General features: G+C 36.7%; 3 protein-coding genes across 3 annotated transcripts; 1 reads left to right on the top strand and 2 right to left on the bottom strand.

Moving 5' to 3' along the window:
• Positions 1-377: 377 nt before the first annotated feature.
• Positions 378-3,320, bottom strand: LOC113228348. Its single transcript, XM_026461613.1, has 5 exons — positions 3,227-3,320; positions 1,456-1,513; positions 950-1,061; positions 745-891; positions 378-653 (listed from the first exon to the last, which is right to left on the bottom strand). The coding sequence occupies exons 1-5, from the start codon at positions 3,318-3,320 to the stop codon at positions 378-380; spliced, it is 687 nt and encodes a 228-aa protein (XP_026317398.1).
• Positions 3,321-11,765: 8,445 nt separating this feature from the next.
• On the bottom strand, positions 11,766-15,685 carry LOC113228347 (RNA exonuclease 4). Its single transcript, XM_026461612.1, has 3 exons — positions 14,904-15,685; positions 14,155-14,292; positions 11,766-11,960 (listed from the first exon to the last, which is right to left on the bottom strand). Exons 1-3 carry the CDS (start codon positions 15,651-15,653, stop codon positions 11,766-11,768), a joined length of 1,083 nt encoding a protein of 360 aa, XP_026317397.1. The 5' UTR covers positions 15,654-15,685.
• A 682-nt stretch (positions 15,686-16,367) lies between these two features.
• LOC113228341 (UDP-N-acetylhexosamine pyrophosphorylase-like protein 1) lies at positions 16,368-18,394 on the top strand. The gene has a single exon (XM_026461606.1). The coding sequence runs from the start codon at positions 16,495-16,497 to the stop codon at positions 17,962-17,964; it is 1,470 nt and encodes a 489-aa protein (XP_026317391.1). The 5' UTR covers positions 16,368-16,494; the 3' UTR covers positions 17,965-18,394.
• Positions 18,395-23,073: the final 4,679 nt, after the last annotated feature.

The raw sequence follows: 23,073 nt of genomic DNA, 5'->3' as shown, positions 1-23,073 counted from the left end.
ATTTGTCAAGAAATAAATATGTATTTTATTTAAAAAAGAACTTTAAGGGTTGAGTGAAGTCATCGAGTATATAACCAGAAATAGAGACGAAATAAGGGCCATACATTCCTGGTCTCCATATATTCCAAAAATATTCTGTATTTATTGTAATAAAGATAATATCTCTAATAATGGCGTGCTTTTTAAATCCGTGGCGTGGGGGAAAACACCAAAACATCTAATTACCAAACAAACGGAATCAAGTTTCATAGGTAAAAAAAAAAAAAAGAAAATTAAAATTCTTTTATTTCAGACAACGAGTTCCATAACTTGTTAGTAATAATAACAACAAAAGTGCTCATAAATTAGTGTTAGTAGATTCAATTATTTTTTTTACATTAATTTTCAAATCCCTTTCTCATGAAGCGTTGCCACGTGGGAGAGGTAATTCTACCAGCTACAGTTTGTAGGATGCTGTTGGGACTGTCCCACACTCTGCGCATCAGGGATGCTGTCTTTTTCCGGAGGATGGCAGCAAAACCATCCGTCTCGTACTCTGCAAACATCCCCGATGCGCTGCAGAAACTAGGCAGTCCCAACATCATTCTAAAAATATAATTAGTGTACACGTAGGGTCTCCAGCGGCCGTTTGGTGTAGTCAACCCATAGGCTCCCTGTATAGAAACTTTGACAGTAAGCTTTAAAAAGCGTTATTTTTACTTCTGTACACCTAGAAAACTTACGGATCAACATATTACCTCTTACCGCTAGAGCCCTACGCTCTCTATCAATGTCGGCATTGTCCTTAAGGTCGTCGGTAACGTAATGACCTAGATATTTGAAAGATACTCTTTTAATGTTCATGCCGTTAAGGGTTACTTCTGGCAATTCTTTAAGATTATTACTGGCGGCCTTAAAAACAATATATTCTACACTTTTTAATGTTATAGTGGAGACCATCAGCATAGACCTTTAGTATCTCTTCGAAAGACCTCGCTGTCGGGCCCAGCAGCACCATGTCGTCCGCGTAGCTGATGTTGTTAATACGAACACCATCCACGCGGCAACCGACACGCATGCCGCTGAGCCCAACAATGAGATCATTTACATATAGGTTGAAGAGCGAGGGGGAGCTTACCCCCCCTGCCTAATCCCGCACTCCAATTCCATATGCGTCAGAGAGGGCACTACCCCACTTTATAGCATTACTTTGGTGACTGTACCAAAAACGAAAAATTTTTAACAAGTCAGGCGGTACACCCCTGTCCCCCAACTTTCCCCAGAGTATATCATAATATACCAGATCAAAGAGAGGTCGAGGAAACAGGCGTACACCTGCGATTGGTGTAGTACTGGACAGAATGTTTGAGTGCTAAGATCGCGCCTTCCGTTGATAGTCCAGGTCTAAGCCCGAACTGTGCCTCATGTAGTTTTAGGTAGGTGTTCCGACGTGTAGACATCCTCATTTATGCTTACTTTGATAATGGTATGCCAAGCTGAGAGGGAAACAATACAGTGGTCCAACCACCTTCCACTACCCGATTTTTGACAAATTAATGTATAAACATTTGAAGAATATCCCAGCTTCTCTACATCTGCACACATCCACGATTGATCTGAACAAAAGTTAGAAAGTTCCCTATAGAAGGTCTCCTGTGTATGTGCATTAAAGTCTCCTAAGATGAATATGGACTCAACATTACTACTTTCTTCTATTGCACTAATCTCATTCAAAACCTCCGTAAAAATAGGTAAATTATCTTTCTTGGCATGTACACAGAAAAGAATATTACAGTGCGACCACCAGAAATAGCTTTGACAGCTAACCTAGGGCTACTGCAATCCAAGACGGCGACGGATTCATACATACCCTTTCTTCAGAGAATGGCCACTCCCCCATAAGGTCTTCCCACCAGAAGGCCCGCGGATGTGTTCACCGCTGACTTACCAGTATATTCAAAATCTTTGCTAACAGTAGGGGAAAGGGGTACCAGATGATCCCCTTAAGGGAGAATGGTGGTAGTTTAAAAGATATTCAGCTTACAGCAGATGTAAAAGCGTTGAATGATAGAAAATTTATCTATTTACATGTTGTCTTACTAAAAACGTTTTATTTTTTGATCTTTCATTATTATATTTGAATATTTTTAAAACCCTACTAAAGGATCGTCTTGGACACCTAGGTGTCCAAGATGATCCAAGGGGTATGGGCAAGATGATCCAGGAGATCACCTTGCCTCTATTTAGGAAAATTTCTAGGTTTTGGTAGAAACAAATGAAAACAAGAATTTTTTAGACTTAACGAAGTCCTCACTTATGTAATCTAGGTATATGAAACAACAGTTACGGAACTTAGAGAACAAATAATCATAATTGATTTATATCTTACAGGTACATATAAGGATGGGAGATATTGTTTTTTATGGCAAGTTGATATCCATCCTCGTCTCCATATCTATAATGTACTTTACGAGCTCAATTTCCTGTTTAACACATCTGATGAAAACAGTTTCTTTTTTTCACCTAAATATTTCATTGAACTGACAGACCCTTTATTTTTACCTTTAGCCCGTCTTTTTAATGACATAACGCGTACCTACTGCGAACTGTTTACTTGCCGATCTATATGGCGTCCTACTTTTTACGCTTCTAGTTCTTTAGATCATAGTCTTCCGATCACCCACCAATAGTTTTTCTTCTACAAGAAACAAGAAAAAGCATTTATATTTGTTATTAATCGAGATCGATCATGTTAACGAAATCCAGTCTTCTACTATTTTATTCGTATTGCAAGCTATTTAATTAAGAGGTTTCAGTACTCAGAAAAACATACAAATTAAAAATAATCCGTTAACAATATGTACAGTACAAGATGATCCCCACGGACCATCTCGTACACCAAAACCATAATCATCTTGCCCCAATTTACTTATTTGTATTTTTTGTTCGGCAAAATAACATGTATGCTGTCTACTGTTACCACGCCATTAAAAAGTAAATAGAGCATTATACAAAGCCACCAACACAAAAATCTTAGCAATTGATTGCTTAGAATGGAAGTTACCTAAGCTTTTAATCAACTTTACAGATCAAACTCACACAATTTTTATTTTTTTCCGCAAAAATGAACTCGTCACTCACATCGCCATTACGAATTGACTGATGAGACATTGAGGCCTATATTTTACTGTAGAAAATATCTAGATGACGTTACTAGTTTCGCTACAATTGAAAAGGATCATCTTACCTCCAAGGATCATCTCGTACACCTCACGAAGTAGCCACGTCTCCTGCAGGGCAACTACGTCCGAACGCTCGCACAGTGTTCTTACACAGGTCATAGATGTAGGCAGATGCTTACAGTTAAAGCTAACTAGATTATAATGCATAACATTTTGTCCAATCATAAAGCGGGTGCAACATCTGACTTTAACGAATTTCTAGTGTTCGTTCTGTACATATAATGAACAAAACGTCTAAAAGTTATTCCAGAACCAGAACTTTATTTAAAAATAGCCAGAACTGGCCATTTAAATACAGGTCTACTTTGCTTTTAGACACATAAAACTTCTACCCATTGTAGTCCCTGGCATGTTTCATATTTATCTTTTTTAGAGACACTGTATCATTTGTTTTTTCTTTGATATAATTTACAATATCGCATTCCAAGGGTTTAGTGCTAACGCTAGAAATAAACAGTGGAACTTTACTGTCCGCGGCTCTAAATTTACCACTAGGAGTAGTAATGCACACCCTGTTTGGGAAGTAATCCTATATTGTTTTGGTATTTTACGTGTAACTACATACCTGCCATTCTAAGTTCGTAATTAAATTAAAGGCGCGTGCGCTACACTTCGGATCATTTGGCAGGACTGGTTTGGTCAAGAGGGCTTGGCGGATCCCCCCTATGGAGCTCGTACCATAGGGGCGATCCGTCCTGTCCTCCTAGAGTGGGTCAGCCGGTCCCACGGGCTACTGTCGTACCACTTTGTGCAGGTGCTGACCGGGCACGGCTGCTTCGGTTACTACCTGCACAAGGTGGCGAGGAGGGAACCGTTCGTCGTGGCACGAGTGCGGCGCTGCGGATGACACCGCGCAGCACACTCTAGAGCAGCGCCGTACCCTGACGGGGACAATAGGGCAGGACCTCTCAGGAGTCCTGGGAGGCGGCGGCCTCCTTTTGCGGAGAGGTTATGTCGCAAAAGGTGGATGCGGAGCGGGTGCGCGAGGACGCGGCGGACGCGCACCCGCTTTGGCGCAGACGTACGGGAAGAAGGCGAAAGCCCGATCCCCTAGTGAGGCCAGCGGGCTCTATGGGCAGGGACTCATTGTAAGGGCTTCATTGTATTTCTTTGCCGTCTCGCTTACACTGCCATTTCCCGCGCATACAGACGTCATTGCCTTCTCACTGCTCTTTCTCACTCCTTGAGGAGGCACAGTGCTGGTATCGTCGGTTTCGTTAGCCTGTTCTGTGACGTCGTGCTGTATCGCCGTCCCGCTCACACTCATGAAGGAAGTGCATGCTTGTTGCACCGATGTCTTGTTTGCACTTGCATTAGCAGTGCATAAATGCATCTCGCTTCTGCACATACGACCCTGAGGAGACGTAGTGCTGGCACTGTCTGTTTAGTTTGCTCAAGCAAGAGTGAAACATAATAATTGTTAATTGAGCACTTTGAACTGTTGATATCGTGGGATTCATAGGGACATATTGTGGGATTCATAGGGACATATTGTAGGCCCATAGGACCGCTGTCTAGCGAGAAGCTGTCTTCTAAACATGCACCCCATTTTGTCGAGCAATCACAATGCGGGTTATTATTGTAGAGAAGAGATGTATGCTTCATATAACGTATTTATTTTTTAAGCAACTCAAAAGATTCTGTAGTCACACATCTCTCCTCCAGGGCAGTGATTTGCCTCTTTACACTTAAGATATCCCTCATAAGCCTAGTGACATCTATGTTCAAAAGTGACTGGTGATAGTTAATGCAGGTCCTTTACTACTAACACAGGAAAAAGATCTGTATTTCTAGTGCCTTTCATGAGGCATACTATATCATCAAGATCTCTTGACAACTTTTTCTTACCGCCTTTATGACGAAGCGGCATCGTTTTGGAGTTTGGAAGCTATTCAAACAATAAAGTTTTGGCTACCACTATCTCTTCTGCTGAAAATGTTTCAGTGCACAGCTGATGTAAGCTCTCCTCGTCCATACTATCTAACACATTTTGTATAAACGCGAGCAGTTCGTTAATTACAACGTTGCAATTAGTACATTTCAAAGTACTTGAGGACATTTTGTGTGGACACTTCAATACGACGAGTCACCGATCAAGGACAAAGTAACGCGCCTCGCGTCCGAGCGTCTTGGCATTTGACGGTAGAATTAAATATTAAATATGTAATTTTGCAATTTTCGTCCCTATAATGGACGAAAATTGATCTAAACGCAATTAAACGCAAAAGCTCAAGTTAACTGGTCGATTTGAAGTGAAACAATTGACGACTCCCGTCAATTGTTTTGAATTCGGGCTGGCCAATCGGATCGCAATTGTCACAGTAATGATATGGCAGAATAGTTTTCAAATAAATTAAATGACATTTCGTCTCTATTTCTGGTTATATACTCGATGAGTGAAGTATATAAACGTTAATTATAACATAAATATGTAATTAGGGTTAAAAATACTACGAATATATAAAATGTCAATAAATATGGTGATGAATATAAAATCTACTTATGGTAATCGTGGTACCTGATAGTAAATACTTGGTACCCGATGGTAAGTTCCTGGTATCTAATTGTAAGCTATATGGTAAAAATAATAAATGACTTTTTTAACACTTGAGTTGTGATTTGCAAAAATTATTATAAAATCTGTTATCCTGAAGGTTGGTATAAAGAATATTAGCATTTTTTTATCTGATTCCACGCAGTAACGTCGCGCTTACAAGTTAGTATTTGTATAATGCTATTTAAAAGTTTAAAAATGTGTGATTATCGTTGTTGTGATAGAATTCTAAAACCCACGGTGTAATGTTACATATAATAAAACACGTTCACGTTGCAATAAATAAAACATGGTAACGTTGTTACAAAACATGGTAATGTTATAATAAAACATGATAATGTTGCAATAAAACATGATAATGTAATAACAAAACATTTTATTGACTCTTGAAAAAGTATACCCTAAGTAGCAAAATATATTTATTATGACAATCTTCTGACAACATATAGGCAAAAGATAAGTTTTATCATGACCATTAAAATTCACATACGACATTTACACAGAAAAAACGCACGAGTAATTTGGCTGGCATTTTCCACTCGTTTCCTGTCAGATGACATACCTAATAGTCAACAGGCAGCTAATTTAACAACAAAATAGCTTTGGTATTGTCACAACAAAGTTATAAATTTATTCTTGTCATCAAATAACAGCGTTCGCACTTGAGTTACAGTAATAACTTTTTAACGAGTTATAAAACAAAAAACCGACAAGTGACAAGTTGGAACTTAAAACGGCGGAGCTAAGAATCTATACTATTAATATTAACTAAAGTAAGATAACTCACAAAAGTGGGTACTACCGCAGTACGAATTAATAATTTTCCCGTACTGAATAAGTTCAATTGCGCGTGTCGAACGAAGGTAATTAAAACCGTTTGAAAAGTATACATCGCATACTATACGTGTTTTATTTAGGTCAGTTCATATAAAAATTGGTATATATAAACTACTTATTGAATAAATTTGTGTTATTTCTATCGAGAAAATTTTGAGGAATCGTGTTCTCACACCGTATACTAATCAGTGTATATCTTAATTTTATGTCCAAAGTGATTATTTCAACCATTGACTTACAAATAAATGGACGACGGGTCTAATACAAAAACCACGAAAAAAATGTCCCAAGTCAACCTATTCGAAATTTAAATTGTTATGTCATCGCAGTATCGCGCTGTCAGTAGAACAAATGAAGACTAAAGCGGAGTTTGGTGCTCTGTATACGATTTTAGCGCCTTACAAGTGCGGACACTTTGTAGCGCGGACCCGACGTCCATGTAATTGTAAGTCAATGATTTCAACACTTTCATTGCTATACGGAATCAATTTTATAATTTGAGGTTGTATAGTCTTTTAAGTCGGTTTTACGCTCGACATATTTCAAACCGGGACCTCTGCGTGACAGCCCGTCATGGTAACGGTAACCTATCACAAAGACGAATTTCTTTTCCGAAACAATGTTTGTTTGAATTTTCATTACACCGAATTATAACGAAACCATTTTTCTTTCAGAATATGTTGGATATTCATCGCAAAGACACGATTAGGTTCGGTTAGGTTTAAAAGAAAAAAACATTTTCCTCTCAAAATTACTTTCGAGGTTATGCAAATTCTAGCAAACGTTATTTCTGGAAAATGTCATTTCGTACTACTGGTAGGTAACCCAAGCCAAGCCATGGAGGCAGAAATAAGTTTTGCTAAATTGCAACTCGTCAATGTAAAACAAATTAGTTGCAAAAACAGCAATTTGGTACACGTCGCGACATCTGGTGTGCGAAACGGTACTAAATGCTCGACTACGCTGTCTTGTATTGTGATTACCAGGCCTCTTGAGTTAATAGTCCATGCTAATGTCACATCGAGTATATAACCAGACATAGAGACGAAATGTCATTTAATTTGTTTGAAAACTATTCTGTCATATCATTACTGTGACAACTGCGCTCCGATTGGCCAGCCCGAGTTCGAAACAATTGACGGGTGTCGTCAACTGTTTCACTTCAAATCGATCAGTTAACTTGAGCTTTGCTATAATGGACGAAATTTGCAAAATTACATATTTAGTATTTCATTACCGATAAAATGTGATTCCGTTTGTTTTGTAATCAGATGTTTTGCTGTTTTTCTCACACCACCGAATAGAACAGCACAATAAATACAGAATATTTCTTGGAATATACGGAGACGTCCACACAGGTCAGTAGTTGGCCTGTCTATATTTCAGTGCAAACGAGAGTTGATATTTATAAGAGCTGTACCGCTAATGTGTTACCAGGAATATATGGCCCTTATTTCGTCTCTATATCTGGTTATATACTCGATGTAATATCATAACAATTTTGTGGTTACATGGTTATTGCTGATATAACAATATCAGCAATATGAAAAGAACATTATAGTAACTGTGGTTATACATATTACTCTGGCGTAAATATTATGTTTATAAGTTCAGTATAGGTTCGTAACGTCTAAAAAGCGGGATGGTGATGTACACTTCATGTAGCGCTGTCTCACAACGATTCGACGTCCTAAACTGAATCGTATTTAGAGTTCATGGTAAGTCCACATTAAGAGAAACACGGTGTCCCAGACGACTTTCGTTGTTTTTTTTTTATTTAATATAAAAAAGAAAATGGTGGATGGAAACACAGCTGCGCGTTAGAGACACAGTGTGGCTCTATAGTTTGTCCATTTTGAAGATGGAGTAAAATGACATTTGCAGGGTTGCCAGTTTTCGTAAAATTTTAAATAGTCATGTAGTTGTTGTCGACAATTTTATCGATAGATTGTGAAAGCAAGTAAAATTTTGCCATAAATGTCTGAGTTGTGGATGTTACGACGTGCTAATGATTACTAATTGCATTATTTTACTCTGTCCCTCCAGTGTGCCTCAATGGTTCACCACTGAAGAGAGTCACGCAGTTTAAATACTTAGGGCACATTGTCAATGAAGAATTGAAGGATGACTGCGATATAGAAAGGGAACGCAGGGCGCTGTCTGTAAGAGGGAATATGCTGGCTCGGAGATTTGCTGGTTGTACACTTAATGTCAAAGTCACTTTGTTCAAAGCATTCTGCCAAATTTTTTACACCAGCAGTCTGTGGACTAGTTATTCCCAAAAATCATACAGCGCCCTGCGCATATTGTACAGCAACCTGTTCCGGGTGATGGTGGGGCTTCCTCGACACTGCAGTGCTTCGGGCATGTTTGCCGATGCGCACACAGACGACTTTTTTGCGCTTATGCGCAAAAAAGTTGCTTTTCTAATTCGAAGAGTGAGGGGAAGCTCCAACAGTCTTTTACAGGTAGTTGAAGGAAGGCTGGATGGTGCAGTGCACGCTACTCGTGCACCTCGGTGACTCTGCCGACAGCGGTGTACCCTTTAGCAAGTATTATTATTATTATTATTATTGTAGTACTAACATAGTTATTAAGGTTTTTCTGTTTACTAACAATCTATGGACCCTGTAGTCTGAAAATAAAGATATTTTATTTTATTTATTTTATTATTATCAACATCAATTTTTAGTCATACACATTTTAATAACGACAGGCGGATTTGATTATTGATATTAAAAAATGAAAAACTTTAAAATATGTCCCCTGTTTGTATTTTTCATAGACATACTTCTAAATTTTGTGGATGTACCAATTGGACCTACAACGGGCCGAAGATGATCTAAATGAAACAAGTCCGACTATTTATTACATAAACGTGACATCATTCAGTCGATAATCGATAGAATATTTGTCGACTGCAATCACTAGCTGCTCGCAAGGGGGCAACACTTTTACGCAATAAACTGTCATTTTACTCCGTCTTCAAAAAACACAGATTATAGGACACTACGGTACTAAAATCATTAAGGACACCGTATGTCTTTAAGATGCGTGCCGTGCTCATTGTAAACTAAGAAAAGTGGCACGCGCATTTCACGACAGTGGTGCTGCAACTGCGCTTCAAAATATTGTACGAAAATTAGTAGTGGAGCAGCTGCAGCGCGAAACTTAACTTCATGTACGTTAATGGCTAATCTGAATTCTATTTACTAGGCAACAACATTTAAATTCCTCTGAATAATACAACTGCGCGGACTGCCTTGACCAAGTTCAAGCCAGACTCGCCTGCGTGACTGGGACGCTCATTTAAGTTAAAAGGTAAACAGATAGAGCGTATTTTGAGAAAACCCTGTATCGTGCTATGGACATACACATAGACGACCATAAATCACACCCAAGAATTGAATCCGGGACCTCTGCATGGCAGAGCAGCATTGTAACCGTTCAGCCACGGAGGCATATATAAGTTATTAAAATATTAACTGACATCCTTCGACTTTGAAACTTTTACTATGGCGACCGCCTCGAAATCACGAAAAAAGTAAGAATGCTTATTTAAATAATAAAACATGTTACACAAACTATCATAGTATTAAACGATTTCTTTGAATGCCAATAATCTAATACTACCTAATGTTGCTCAGATTGTTATAATCTTAGAATAATAACGCATAGAAACTTAGTCCGCACACGCTAAGTGAGGCAAATTGTAGGGCTCCCAATGGGCCTACACGAGCGGGCGGGCCGTCAGTGCTCAAGGTTTATCGCTAGGTGGTTAAACCATTAAGTTTTTACCTAGCGTTAATGTAATAAAATAGTTAATGTTTTTGAAATTGAATAAATTAAAAAAAAAAAGGTCAACTTGCAACGCGGACAGCTCAAGAATTTTAGCTAAAAATGACGAAATGTGTGGAAAATGAGTGTAAAAATACGTCAGACAAACATAAACTAAATACTAACATTACATTCCACAAGGAAGTAAAGCGTTTCAACTTGTATTTTTATGTAAATATTCACTAAAACAGAAAATTAATTTCGTTGCAACAAGACACGAAAATGTTGCAAAGTAACGGATTTTTTTCTCCCCATTTTGCTATTCTGTTTCAAAATAATTATATTACGTAATTTTTTGAGAATAGGCAATATGCTATGGTTGCAGAATTTCTACAAATGTACAGCGCCGCAACGACATTGTAGAGAATTTACGTTAGCTATTTTTACGAAATATATTTAGTATTTGCCTTCATTAGTTTCATGTGAAAAATCGTTAAATTTTTATTGAATTGACATTCAAATATTTTTTGTGAAATTACTCCACTTCGAACACTCAGAAAAAATTCGTTCGTTCCGGCCGGATTCGAACCGAGACGTCGGTTCGATACCCAACTTGCCATTATTCGAAAAATCGTGTCCGCCATTATTCGAAAAATCGTGTCCGCCATCTTGGATTTAGAAATGAGTGCCATATTCGTATTGAGCATCCCCAAATATCTCAAAAATTATACCCATATTACATATTTTTAAAAATGGTGCCCGCCATCTTGGATTTAGAAATGAGTGCCATATTCGCAATGAGCACCCCCAAATACCTCGAAAATGATACCCATATTGCATTTATTTGAAAACTCGTGTCCGCCATCTTAGATTTAGAAATAAATGCTATATTCGTAATGGGCACCCCCAAATACCTTGAAAGCGTTACCTAACTGGCCATTATTTGAGAAATCGTGCCCGCCATCTTGGATTTACAAAGGAGTGCCATATTCGTAATGACCACCTCGAATACCTTGAAAATGTTTCTCATATCGCACCTACAAGAATTTGATTTTTGCCTCACTTGTGACAGTTCGTTTGATATGAAACTATCATTCTATGCAGTATTATTCTAAGGTTATGTCTTAATATTTCCAAAATTATCATAATTTTGATTGTAATGTTGTTCAGTTATTAGTTCTAATATTGCAAAATGATTATAATTTTGTTGTTGTTACCATATAACCACAAAATTATAATAAATCTGATATTATTATAATAATAATAACAACGCACACATTCAACATACACACAATCTTGTGATTGCAAAATTAAATTACAACAAAGTTTTATTTTTGCAAAAACATTAAAGTGACAACATGAAAATAATGCTAATTTCAAGATTCATCGAGAATTTTTCCATTATACCCTCTTTTTTCGCTCATACTGGCTTCCCAATTTTTAGCTACTGTACAATATAATTGCATTACTGCCCTTGCGTCTTCTACAGAGCTGTGTTCTGCATGTTGGATGTCTATGCCGAGTATTTCTTTTGCTAGTCGTTTTAGAGATGGTGTACTGCCTTTAGTTATCTGTAAAAATATTGAAAACATTAGTGTTAATGGTTTCTTAGGGCTGGACCCGACGTATGCTTATACTCTTATGTAAGAGACACTTTCTTCTTATAGCCCCTTTATCTGCCCCAGTATGGTGGCCAATTTTGCCAATATACGTATTACACATTCCTATTGTCACATTAGATTAATAAACAATTTGAAATAATTAGAATTGGATTAATACAGCTATAAATTAAATTATTATTTAGCAGAAGCAGTAGAGCTCCTTGTGAAAGAGTTCGTCCAGGGAAGTACTGCCACCATACTGGCAGCATTACTGTGTTCCGGTCTTGAAGGGTAAGGGTGCTGGTGAAATTACAGGCACATGGAAGTTTTCAACTTATGTCTCAGGGTGATGGGCGCAGAGGCAGTGCACTTCAGATCTTTGCGATTTAAAGCTCCGAGTGGCACTGCAACTGTTCTGGACAGGCGTGTCGTTTACCATCAGGCGCACGTTCCATCACTTAGTGTCATCAATAAGCACTTACTTAATCAATATTAAAACATATTATTTTATATAATATTATGTTACTTTTAAATCACCTAATAACAATTGCAAAACACAACGTCTAAACAAAGGCGAGGAATTATTGAAAATATCCAAGTCTGGCACTTAGCCACCCATTTACCATAGTGATTCTATTCACAGGAGAATGGGTACTGTAGACTAGGCTCTACTCTGAGTAGAATTGCTGCCTGAATATAGGTAGTGATTATAGTTTTATATTTAGAATGTTAAGGATTGAAATAAGAAAACAGAAGATCTTGACATATTAGATTATTGATTTGTAACCTGAAAGTATAAACTATGTAAAAAACGTGAAATAAACCAAAGTTCTTGAGATGATGCCGGTTTATATTATTACAAGTACCTCTCGCTACGCATCCCGAGCGACCTCGTTACAGTACCCAAATTAGTTCTGCTACGTGATGTTTGAAAAATGTGAGACAAAGGCTTACGAGGAACATTATACGGAACCGAAATATTCACTCGACATGAAATTTCCATTGAGTCAGTAGAGGCATTTACTATTTTATGCAAAAATACAAGATCATGCAGTTCACGTCTTTGTGAGCCAATCGCTGGTTTTAAGGACATCTATAGGTGTTCACATTTCGTTACCGCTGCACTCCACTCTGACAAGTGACAGGCAAAGCTTATGCTATATTACTAAGACTATCAATAACAACTTTTGTTTCTTTGGTACATAGTTCTAAGGTGCAAGCATCCCCACTCACAATCCTTTTTTTACGAAAGTAAAATCTGATTAATTATTAAAAGAATAGAATAGAAAACATTTATTTGCCAGAATACAGTAATTATACAGACTTAAATATTTTTGTCTCCAAAATTAATAAAATTAGTATTTGTAGATTCTAAGTATTCAGCAAGCAATGTGTCATATAAGCAACTTTGTCAATTGTGGTTTGAATGTAGGTCCGTGTAGTAATTTAAATTAATTTGGTATTTAAGATCTTTATGCACATATTGAAGCAGTTATTCTTATAAATTAATTTATGGCAATGAGGGCGGTGCAAAAGATTCTTGATTTTAGGTGTGGTTTGCCTTTGTGTCACTTCACCACGTGTTTTAAAATATAGAGATGTGTGTTAGAGTCATGGGACATAAGTTTTTGTTTATAATATATTCCTGCAAAATCATGGAAAAAATACTTGTCCCTAAAAGAGGTTATCAAAAATAGAGATATCCTAACTAGTGCAAAAAAGAAAGTATTTGACAGTTGCATCCTTCCATGTTTAATGTACGGTGGTCAAACCTGGTCGCTTACAAGGAAAGACACAGAAGGAAAACCTAAGAACTCGATATGAGAAGGAAAGACAAAAATAGCATTAGATCAATTGTGAGGATGGAGAGCTAGAAGGTCGGGGTGGAAAGATACAGAGTGTGAGGACGTGGTAGAGTGAGCAATGTAAGTGTAGTGTGAAGGTGAAGATAGGAGAAGATGGAGACACGGAGTTGGAGACCTCTGCCCTCGACTCTTGGTGACTGAGGACAGAGGTGCAGATCCGAAGAGCAGCGAGGTTCTAAGCTGGATAGCAGCTGTAGAGCGGAATCAGAGGGCAGCGAGATATTGTTAGCATTTTACAAATAACCCTGTATAAAAATAACTCTGTCAGTAGACAGTCAGTCAGTCAGTAGCAAGCTTACCTTTCTAAACGGTTTGTATCTGGCAGTGTCCCGTATATTCCTTTTTGGGTGGGAAAGGAAGAGAACGCTTAAGTCATTCTTCAGTGAGTGTCCGACTAGGATTTTGCCTCTTATTATTTCTGCTACTTCCTTTTGTACCTGAAAATGAGAGAGAATTCAACGTCAAAAACATAGTTATTGAAACCATACCATTATCATTAAGAGTGCCTGCTCACTAAAAGCGACCACAAGTTAGGGACAAGATTTTTTAAAGATTTTATATGGCATGGGTGCAAACTGAGAGTTCGAGTGGCCGCGTCCGATCCTCAAGCAGCGGGAGTAACCCGCAACCTCCCAGTCACCAGCTTCTCTCCACCTGCCATTGGCGCCGTTTTAGCAACTTAGTCGCTAGATCTAGGGAATTTTGTGAATATAGATTTTAAGACTTTCGTGGTTATTCACTAAATTTAAAATTCTCTCTCAGTCAACCCGTGACCATGGAGCGTGCAACCGTTACGAATTATCGGGAAAATAAAATGAAGTAATACCATGGTAAGAAACCTGATATTAGTGACAATCATTTCATTTTGTGAATGTTTACTGGGCAAAACTTTGGTTTTAGCGAGAAATAAATGTTTAGCAAATAAATACTTTTTATTCTTACAATTTTTCATCTACGGTCGATAATTGGAGGTATTAATACATTATTGCAATCGGGTATACTTTCCCTTGATGAGGACAGGATTTTCTTAATTGCTATGAGTACAGACCTTAGTAAAGTCATCTCCGTTCAATAAATCTTCTTTCCTAACGCCACTAATATTGGTTCTATAATCAATAACTTCCTCTCTTGGTTTAACAAATTTATCATAAATACAATCACCAAATTTATTAACCAGAGACACTCTCGCGAGCATATGATCATTTCCATCATACCCAATGCCCACCATCTCACAATCCATGGCAATAAATTTAGTTAACTTGTTTTTCTGATCATTATTTTTAATGGCGACGCCGTTCAAGTTGGTTTTAGCGTTTTTCGACACGCTCTGGTTCTTAATCAACTTTTGATCGCTGAACGAGGCTAAATTCTTGTTATTTAAGTCGTTTTTTAGCGTTACGATGTCGATATTTAAGTTCTGCGAGCCGTTTTGTGCATTGTAACAAGTTTGATGTTCGTTTGTTTTTTTCTTGCGGGAACGACGGAAAGTCCCCGTGTAGTGCTGTTTAGTTGTTTCTTGCGGTGATTTCTCGGATTTCTTGTCATTTATAAGACCGCTAGATAAGAATTTCTGCCAATTCGCATCGATGAGAGTTCTAGCTTTCAACAGGTTAGAATCGTTGCTACCGTTCTTGCGTTTCTTTTGTGAGATTTCGGTCATGTTTATGTGAAGGAGCTTGAACAATATTAAAGCAGAGACACTGTACACACTTTTAGCAACACTAAATATGGTATTTAACACAAACTCAATTAATAAAAGTAGAAAATAACACACGTTCCGGAAGGGACCATTTGACATGTTTTTTCAATGTTTTTAAAGATGCATGGTAACCATAGACAAATTAAGGGCGTGATTTTATAAAATCGGTCGACTTAGATGATATATATTGGTTGGCGATCGCTCAAAAAATTATATATTCTTCTAATATGCTAATTATCAGCATAACAATCATTGTCTGTATTGTATTTAAATTTATTTATGTTGTATTTAATTGAAAAACATATAAAGTAGTTTGAGTACGTTTCAGTCGTGTAAATAATGCACTTGCAGCACTAGGGGATACAATTGACCAAAGACAAGCACTATATGTGCGTTCTGTCTGGTACATTATAACACAAAGTTAGCTCTTTTATTTTTCATTTTAATAAATAAATTAATTAAGTTATTCTTTGAAATACATAGTTATTACAATTATATTTGTTGTTTGATAAAACAAGTATAGACGTGGAGCATATACTATTTTCATTAAATATTTACAAACAAAGAATTATAAAATTTTAATTTATTGCATACTCTACACGCACTTCTAAGCGTCAACAAGGCATTGCGTCATCCTTCAAATTTCGAAATGTGGATTATACATTACCGCTTAATTTCGCAACTTTCTAAATAAATAACTAGTAAATCAGGTAATGTACTCTAATGTTTGCCTTAATGACATAATTCCCTAAAGACTACTTACTGATATTAATGTAAATAAAACATAAAACGAAAATGTCAGGAGAATGCCGCCGACGTGTATTTCAAGTTGTGGTGGGAGAAACTATAGCCTTTTCGATACGGTAGCTATGATTCAGTATACACTTTCTAATCGCCGCGATCGGTCTAGATAAAACAATATTTTATCGAGCGCTAAAAAATGTCTTACGAAAATTTAAAATCGTTGCTATCAGCTCATAACCAAGAGCATTTGTTAAAATACTGGCCGGAATTAAGTGAAAAAGAGCGGGAAAATTTGGAAAGTGAAATTAAAAAGTTGGATTTGGCGGAAATAGTTAATTTATTCGAACGCGCGAACGAGTCGTCTAAAGTTATTTTGGATAAGCTTGAAGAGGATTTGAAGCCCATTCCTGAGACTCACTATGAAGCGGTACCCTCGTTAACCCAAGAAAAAATTGAAGAATATGAAAACATTGGTTTCAAAGAAATTTCTCTGAACAAAGTAGGTGTTTTACTGCTGGCTGGTGGCCAAGCTACTAGACTTGGGTTTGGCCATCCGAAAGGTATGTATAATGTTGGCCTACCCTCGGGTAAAACACTATTCCAAATCCAAGCGGAAAGGATACTCCGCGTGCAACAAATGTCTCTGGAAAACACTGGGAAAAATGGTAAAATTACCTGGTATATTATGACATCAGAGCACACTGTAGAACCGACTATTGAATTCTTCAAAACTCATAATTATTTTGGTTTAAATGAGGAGAATATTGTTTTTTTCGAACAAGGTACATTACCAAGCTTCGATTTCAATGGTAAGATCATACTAGATGAAAAATACCATATATCATGTGCTCCTGATGGTAATGGTGGATTATACAAGGCTTTGAAAACTCAAGGTATACTTGACGATATATCGAAACGAGGTGTGGAACATCTACATGCCCATTCAGTGGACAACATTCTTATTAAAGTTGCGGATCCTGTATTTATAGGATACTGCAAGAGCAAGAGTGCGGACTGTGCTGCAAAAGTAGTTTCAAAATCTTACCCAACAGAAGCAGTTGGAGTTGTCTGCAGGGTCAATGGACATTACAAAGTCGTTGAGTACTCAGAATTGACAGATGAAGCTGCAGAGCGGAGAAACCCTGATGGCAGACTTACATTTTCTGCTGGTAACATCTGCAATCACTACTTCTCAGCTGATTTTCTTCTGAAAATCTGTGACTATGAATCAAAACTGAAGCTTCATATTGCAAAGAAGAAAATCCCATACGTTGACGAGAATGGAATACGTCAAAAACCCACAGAACCTAATGGAGTCAAGATGGAGAAGTTTATTTTTGATGTGTTCGAGTTTGCTAAAAACTTCATTTGTTTGGAAGTGGCACGAGATGTTGAGTTTTCTGCATTGAAAAATGCAGAAGCGGCTGGAAAAGACTGCCCTTCGACTGCCAGGGAGGATTTGTTCCGACTACATCGTAAATACATACGGCAAGCCGGGGGAATTATTGAAGACAATATTGATGTGGAAATTTCTCCTCTATTATCATATGGAGGGGAGAATCTGGAGGAGTTAGTTAAAAATGAAGTGTTCACAATTTCACCATTCCACTTGAAGAGTACGAAGGAATTGCCAACTAATGGCTTGAACGGTAATGGTACCCACTGATGTTTGTTTTTTAAATTTATTTACGCCATGGGAATTACTGAATAATACATATCCTCACTTAAGAAACAACAGGGTATATATCTGGATCTTAAAAAAAACTAGAAACATTATGGTATTGATTGTGGAGTAAAAACTGTCCTCTTAATGTTGTAAGTGTAGGCCTTTAATTGCGGTTGCTCCAATTAAAAATCGCTACAATATAAATATCAGTTCTATCACAAAATTTGTCTGTTGAAAGAAATAGGAAAGCGGCATTAGTCTAGGATATATGCAGTGTTGTTTCAGTCTGAATTTCTTCTATAAATAACTGTATTGTTTTAAAACACAATGAACCAATTTTGATATAATTGTCTCATCAGAAAAGTATACATTTTTATACTGACTATAAAAATAGTTGGTTTTATATTTACGACCTCCGTGGTCGAGTGGCTTGCACACCGATTTTCATGGTGTCACCATCTCTGAGGTCGCAATTTTTACAATTTATTTACATAGAAATTTATTTATTATTAACATTTTTTTGTGAAATACATAACTCCACTACTTTTTATTATTTATAATTATTTATACAAACTGAAGCTGAAGCTTCGGTGAAGAAGTTTCTAAAATCTCTCACTAGATGTCACTGGCGGCGTAGAATGCCGAAAAATTCAGTAAAGATCTTTAACAAAAACAGGAGAATTTCGACAACTCGATAACTTGACCCGTAGCTCAGTTGGTAAGAGCAAAACGACGATGCAGTATGGCCGTGGGTTCAAGTCCCATCGTATCGAAAAAGTTTTTCAATCTGCTCAATCTTTGTATTAATAAATTTAACAATCATAAACTATATACATATTTGATGAAGTTAGTGAAAAATAGGGTGGTTTGTATTAATAGCTATTAGCCAAACATTTAAAAGAAGAAGAAATAGCTGTTAGACATAACTCTAAGAGTTTAAATTTCAGCCATTACCGTAGGTTCAAAGAGACGTTGCCATTACGAAACTAATGTTGAGCTAAGTTTATATTTCATACCAAGTTTTTATTAGCTTACAACGTCATGCATTGATAACGACAAAATGCATATGTAATGCTCATTTTCTGTTTTTTTTTTTTCGCGCTGTAGAAGCGAATTTATTATGGTTATGCTTTCCAAGTGTGGGCAAGGGTTTCGTCTAACAAGAGATTTGAAAAAAATATGTAATTTTAAAATTTGTATCTCTACATGTAAAATACACACGTCGCATCGACTATATAACGAGAAATACAAACCAAATGTCATTTAATTTGTTTGAAAACTATTCTGCCAAATGATTACGGTAACAACTGCGCTGAAAAGAAAAAAGATACTCAATCTTTTTTAACATTATCTACGACTTACAAAACGCACTGTACAAATAAAAGTGCAAATTCCAAAATAATCAACGAACATTCTCTTTCAATGTTATTGCAAAAGGCTTACTCTGTGGGCAGCAGCTCACGAAGGTTTGGCAACTTCGTAATGTCGAAATTATACGTGTCACTCACCAATATTAACTACATAAATAGAATACTAGTCACAATAGTCGTGTATATCGAATTTGGTGAGAGTAAAGAATGGTTTAAGGGATCAACACGGCCGCGAAGGTAAAATAAATGTACGCTGAAAGCGACATTTTTTAAGCTATACTTTATCCGATCAAATTGAAGACTACGTGTTAGATAAAGATGTTGGGAATGACGACATAGCTCCAGAATTCACACAAATTTGATTCAAAGCGTATTCCATAGCATTTAAGTTTATTTGTAAAGAGCATTCCCTAGAGTTTCTTACTCGTTCTTCTCAGGGAAGTCAGCGTAGTGAACGAGCTGACGTTTTCGAGTCTAAATTTATTTTACCTATGGAATGAATGCTTCTTTGACTTTGACTTCATATAAAATCCTGATAAGAGGCTGAATTATGGCTAAAACGAATTATTTAAGAATAAAATATCTAACTTTGCTTAATTTTTATATGGAGATATTTCTCTGTAAATACTGCAGTTTTCAACTGAAGCCCAGTAGTTATTAAATTCATATTTATTCTATAAATTGCCCAGCGTTTGCCATCGGTCGCTTGTCGACGTCGGATTTGTGTCAAATTTTCTCCGCCTATTTTTATTTATACTAATTTACAGAGCCCAGAACGCGGGACGCGAGAGGCGACCTCACCCCCCACACCTCGCCTCCTAAACTGTAGACTCGTATTGAAATTCGTCGCCTTAAGGGGCAATGTATACGCTTCTCGATTGCGGTTGATATTTAATTTACCGTTCACTAGGTTCAAAACCTGAAACAAAACTATACTAGAAGTTATACAGATTCTGCATACTTGGATGACAAAAATCCGTGGTAGTGTATTTATCTCTTGCAGATTGTTTCGATCTAAATAAATATTTTGAAGGTGTACAAATGTTTATTCACAAATAGCATCCTCAAGAGTTCTCGCTCATTCTTCTCAGGGGAATCAGCCTTATGTGTGAGCAGTAGAGTTTAATCAATAAGACTGTAACGGAACGTTATACAATTATTTATTTTAATATTTAGTTTAATCATAGGTTTCCATCGATAACGGCGGTTCACAATATTGTCTTTGCCTCGATGAACTAGCAAATTTTGATTGGACCATAGAGCACGCGTGAGACGTGTTCCAGTGTAATTTGCTTACCTATGAAATAAAGATTATTTGCTTTGAAATCACAAAGATCTTAGGGGCACTGCCACTACTCCCGTCACCCTGAGACATAAGTTCACAAGTCTCATGTGCCTGTAATTTCACCAGCACTAAGGGTGTTCCCTTCAAAACCGGAACGCAGTAAAGCATAAAACACTTATATTTGTAATAAATACAATTTCATCAGAATTGGTTCATTGGTTACATTTCACATCAATACTAACTACCATTAGTAACAAAAAAAGCGCATCGATTCTTTCATTCCACAACAATACTACTGCCACCTGTATATTTATCACCTTGTATGAATGCGTCCGGGTGGTTGATCTCTCGTTTTTTGTCGCCTTAACCGCAGCGCTGCGCGTGCGCAGACTTGCAATGGTGTTCATGGGTTAGTGATAAGCGGAGCGGGTAGCCGATGTAAAACGAAACCAATTTCTTATGTTTATTCCTAGATGTTTTTCTATCACATAAGGAAACATTGGGGTTTATACGGAGCTGTTCAATTTTGTGGCAAACTGATTTTCCTTCAGTGGCATTACGACGAAATCTGTAGTCCGTCTTTTTTTGAAGACGGAGTAAAATCACATTTGTAAGGTTGCCAGTTTTCATAAAATTTTAAATAGTTATGTGGCTGTTGTCGATAGTTTTATCGATAGATTGAGAAAGAAAACAAAATTATGCCAATAATAACTGGACTGTGAATGTTACGACGTTCCATTTATTGCTAATTGCGTTGTCGATACTAGTTGGTCTACTAGTATCGACATCAGTTTTTATTCATATACTTTTTAACTAGAATAGCCGGAATTGATTTATCTATATTGAATTAAAATGAAAAATTTCAAAATATGTCACCTCTTTGTATTTTTCATAAACATAGTTCTAAATACAATGTATGTTGTATGAACTTAAAAATTGACAATTCAAATGAACTTGTGCTCAGTATTTTGACGAATAATGTGTCGAGGATGATTGAAATGAAACAAGTACGGCTATTTATTCCATAAGCGTGACCAATATTCAGTCGATAGAATATTTATCGACAACAAGCACTAGCTGCTCGCAAGTGGGCAACACTTCCGAAATAAACTGTCATTTTACTCCATCTTCAAAAACGACTGACTATAGCATTGACTTACAAATAAATGGACGACGGGTCTGATACAAAAACCACGAAAAAAATGTCCCAAGTCAACCTATTTAAACGTAGTGACATGTAAAGGAATATGAAAAAGCTAAAACGTTGAATTTAAATTGTAATGTCATCGCAGTACTGTCTAATTTTGCTTGTTTCGCTGTCAGTCGAACAAACGAAGACTAGAGCGTGAATGACGCTCTGTATACGATTTTAACGCCCTATAAGTTCGGACACTTTTTAGCGCGGACCCGTTGTCCATATAATTGTAAGTCAATGGATTATAGTTACAGTTAATTAGAAATAAATATTATCTTTATTCAAAGTTCCGTGATAATTAAATCTGTTTTCCTCTACACATTTCTCTCGCGTGTTCTGTGGTTTTCCCGCTATCGCTTATCACTACAACAGCGTATTGATATTGGACTTATAATAATTCGTTATACACTAAAAAGTAAATGTATACGATTGGTACACAAGGCCACAGGCTTTAGTATACATTATTATACAAGTAGGTATACCTACTCTAGTCTTTAACTATCTCTTTAAACATTGCAAAGTACAGGTTGGAGACAAATTGACTGTAAAAAAACGCGATTGAAATTACAAACGCTCAATTTTCTTGGAGCATTGTAATTTACAAATGAAGGCGAAATACTTTTTAATAATACGAAATACGATTGTATTGACGAGGTTTTACTTGTGCCATTAATGATCATGGAATGCCTCTTCAGAAGATATTTAACAATTAAAATTTCGGATTCCCAACAGAATCAATTAAAAATACAGGGAGGTTTACTTGTAAAATAATAACAAGTTCTCAGGACTGTATTACTAATACCAAAAACAACAACTTTTTTTTGTTACATAACTTTTTACAAAACGTAACAAATTTACCAAAAATAAACTTTAAAGTTTTTAAAGTACTATCTTGATACCTCTAATGAACACTACACGAACTTAATTTTTGGAGCTGTTCTGTTTTCATTTTGTTTTTTTTTTGTTTCTTAGTTTTTTTTGGACAAAATTCGTTTCTTGTTTTTTTTTCTGTATTTGTTTTGGTAAGTTTATTTTTTTTTCACATTATTCGGGGAGCATAATATTAGTGAATAAATATGACTGTTTACAAAAATAACAGAAAATGACGATGTGTTCAGTAGTAAGGTTGTGAGTTCAAATACGCAAGCGTCCTCCCCAACGACGTTTTTCATCGTACCAGAGATTTATTATTGTTTAGAGTTTTAGAGCGATCCACCCGCACTTAAAGTGTCTAGGGATCAAGCACGTGGTTTTAAATT

The sequence above is a fragment of the Hyposmocoma kahamanoa genome, unplaced genomic scaffold (assembly GCF_003589595.1).
Source record: "Hyposmocoma kahamanoa isolate Upper Pololo Valley unplaced genomic scaffold, ASM358959v1 227, whole genome shotgun sequence".
In the NCBI taxonomy this organism is placed as follows: Eukaryota; Metazoa; Arthropoda; class Insecta; order Lepidoptera; family Cosmopterigidae; genus Hyposmocoma; species Hyposmocoma kahamanoa.
Note: the sequence above shows the minus strand (reverse complement) of the source record. Positions and strands in the feature narration are given on the sequence as shown.

Bases quoted from the DNA above. Each gene is read 5' to 3' on its own strand.
- LOC113228347 (XM_026461612.1), bottom strand. From the start codon at position 15,653: ATGTCAAATGGTCCCTTCCGGAACGTGTGTTATTTTCTACTTTTATTA. The intron at 14,293-14,903 runs GTCTGTACTCAT...TCTCATTTTCAG, and splicing joins ACGGAGATGACTTTACTAAG to GTACAAAAGGAAGTAGCAGA. The intron at 11,961-14,154 runs GTAAGCTTGCTA...ATATTTTTACAG, and splicing joins GATACAAACCGTTTAGAAAG to ATAACTAAAGGCAGTACACC.
- LOC113228341 (XM_026461606.1), top strand. From the start codon at position 16,495: ATGTCTTACGAAAATTTAAAATCGTTGCTATCAGCTCATAACCAAGAG.
- LOC113228348 (XM_026461613.1), bottom strand. From the start codon at position 3,320: ATGACCTGTGTAAGAACACTGTGCGAGCGTTCGGACGTAGTTGCCCTG. The intron at 1,062-1,455 runs GTAAGCATAAAT...TGTTGGGCTCAG, and splicing joins CTTGGCATACCATTATCAAA to CGGCATGCGTGTCGGTTGCC. The intron at 892-949 runs GTCTATGCTGAT...ATTGTTTTTAAG, and splicing joins CTTTCGAAGAGATACTAAAG to GCCGCCAGTAATAATCTTAA.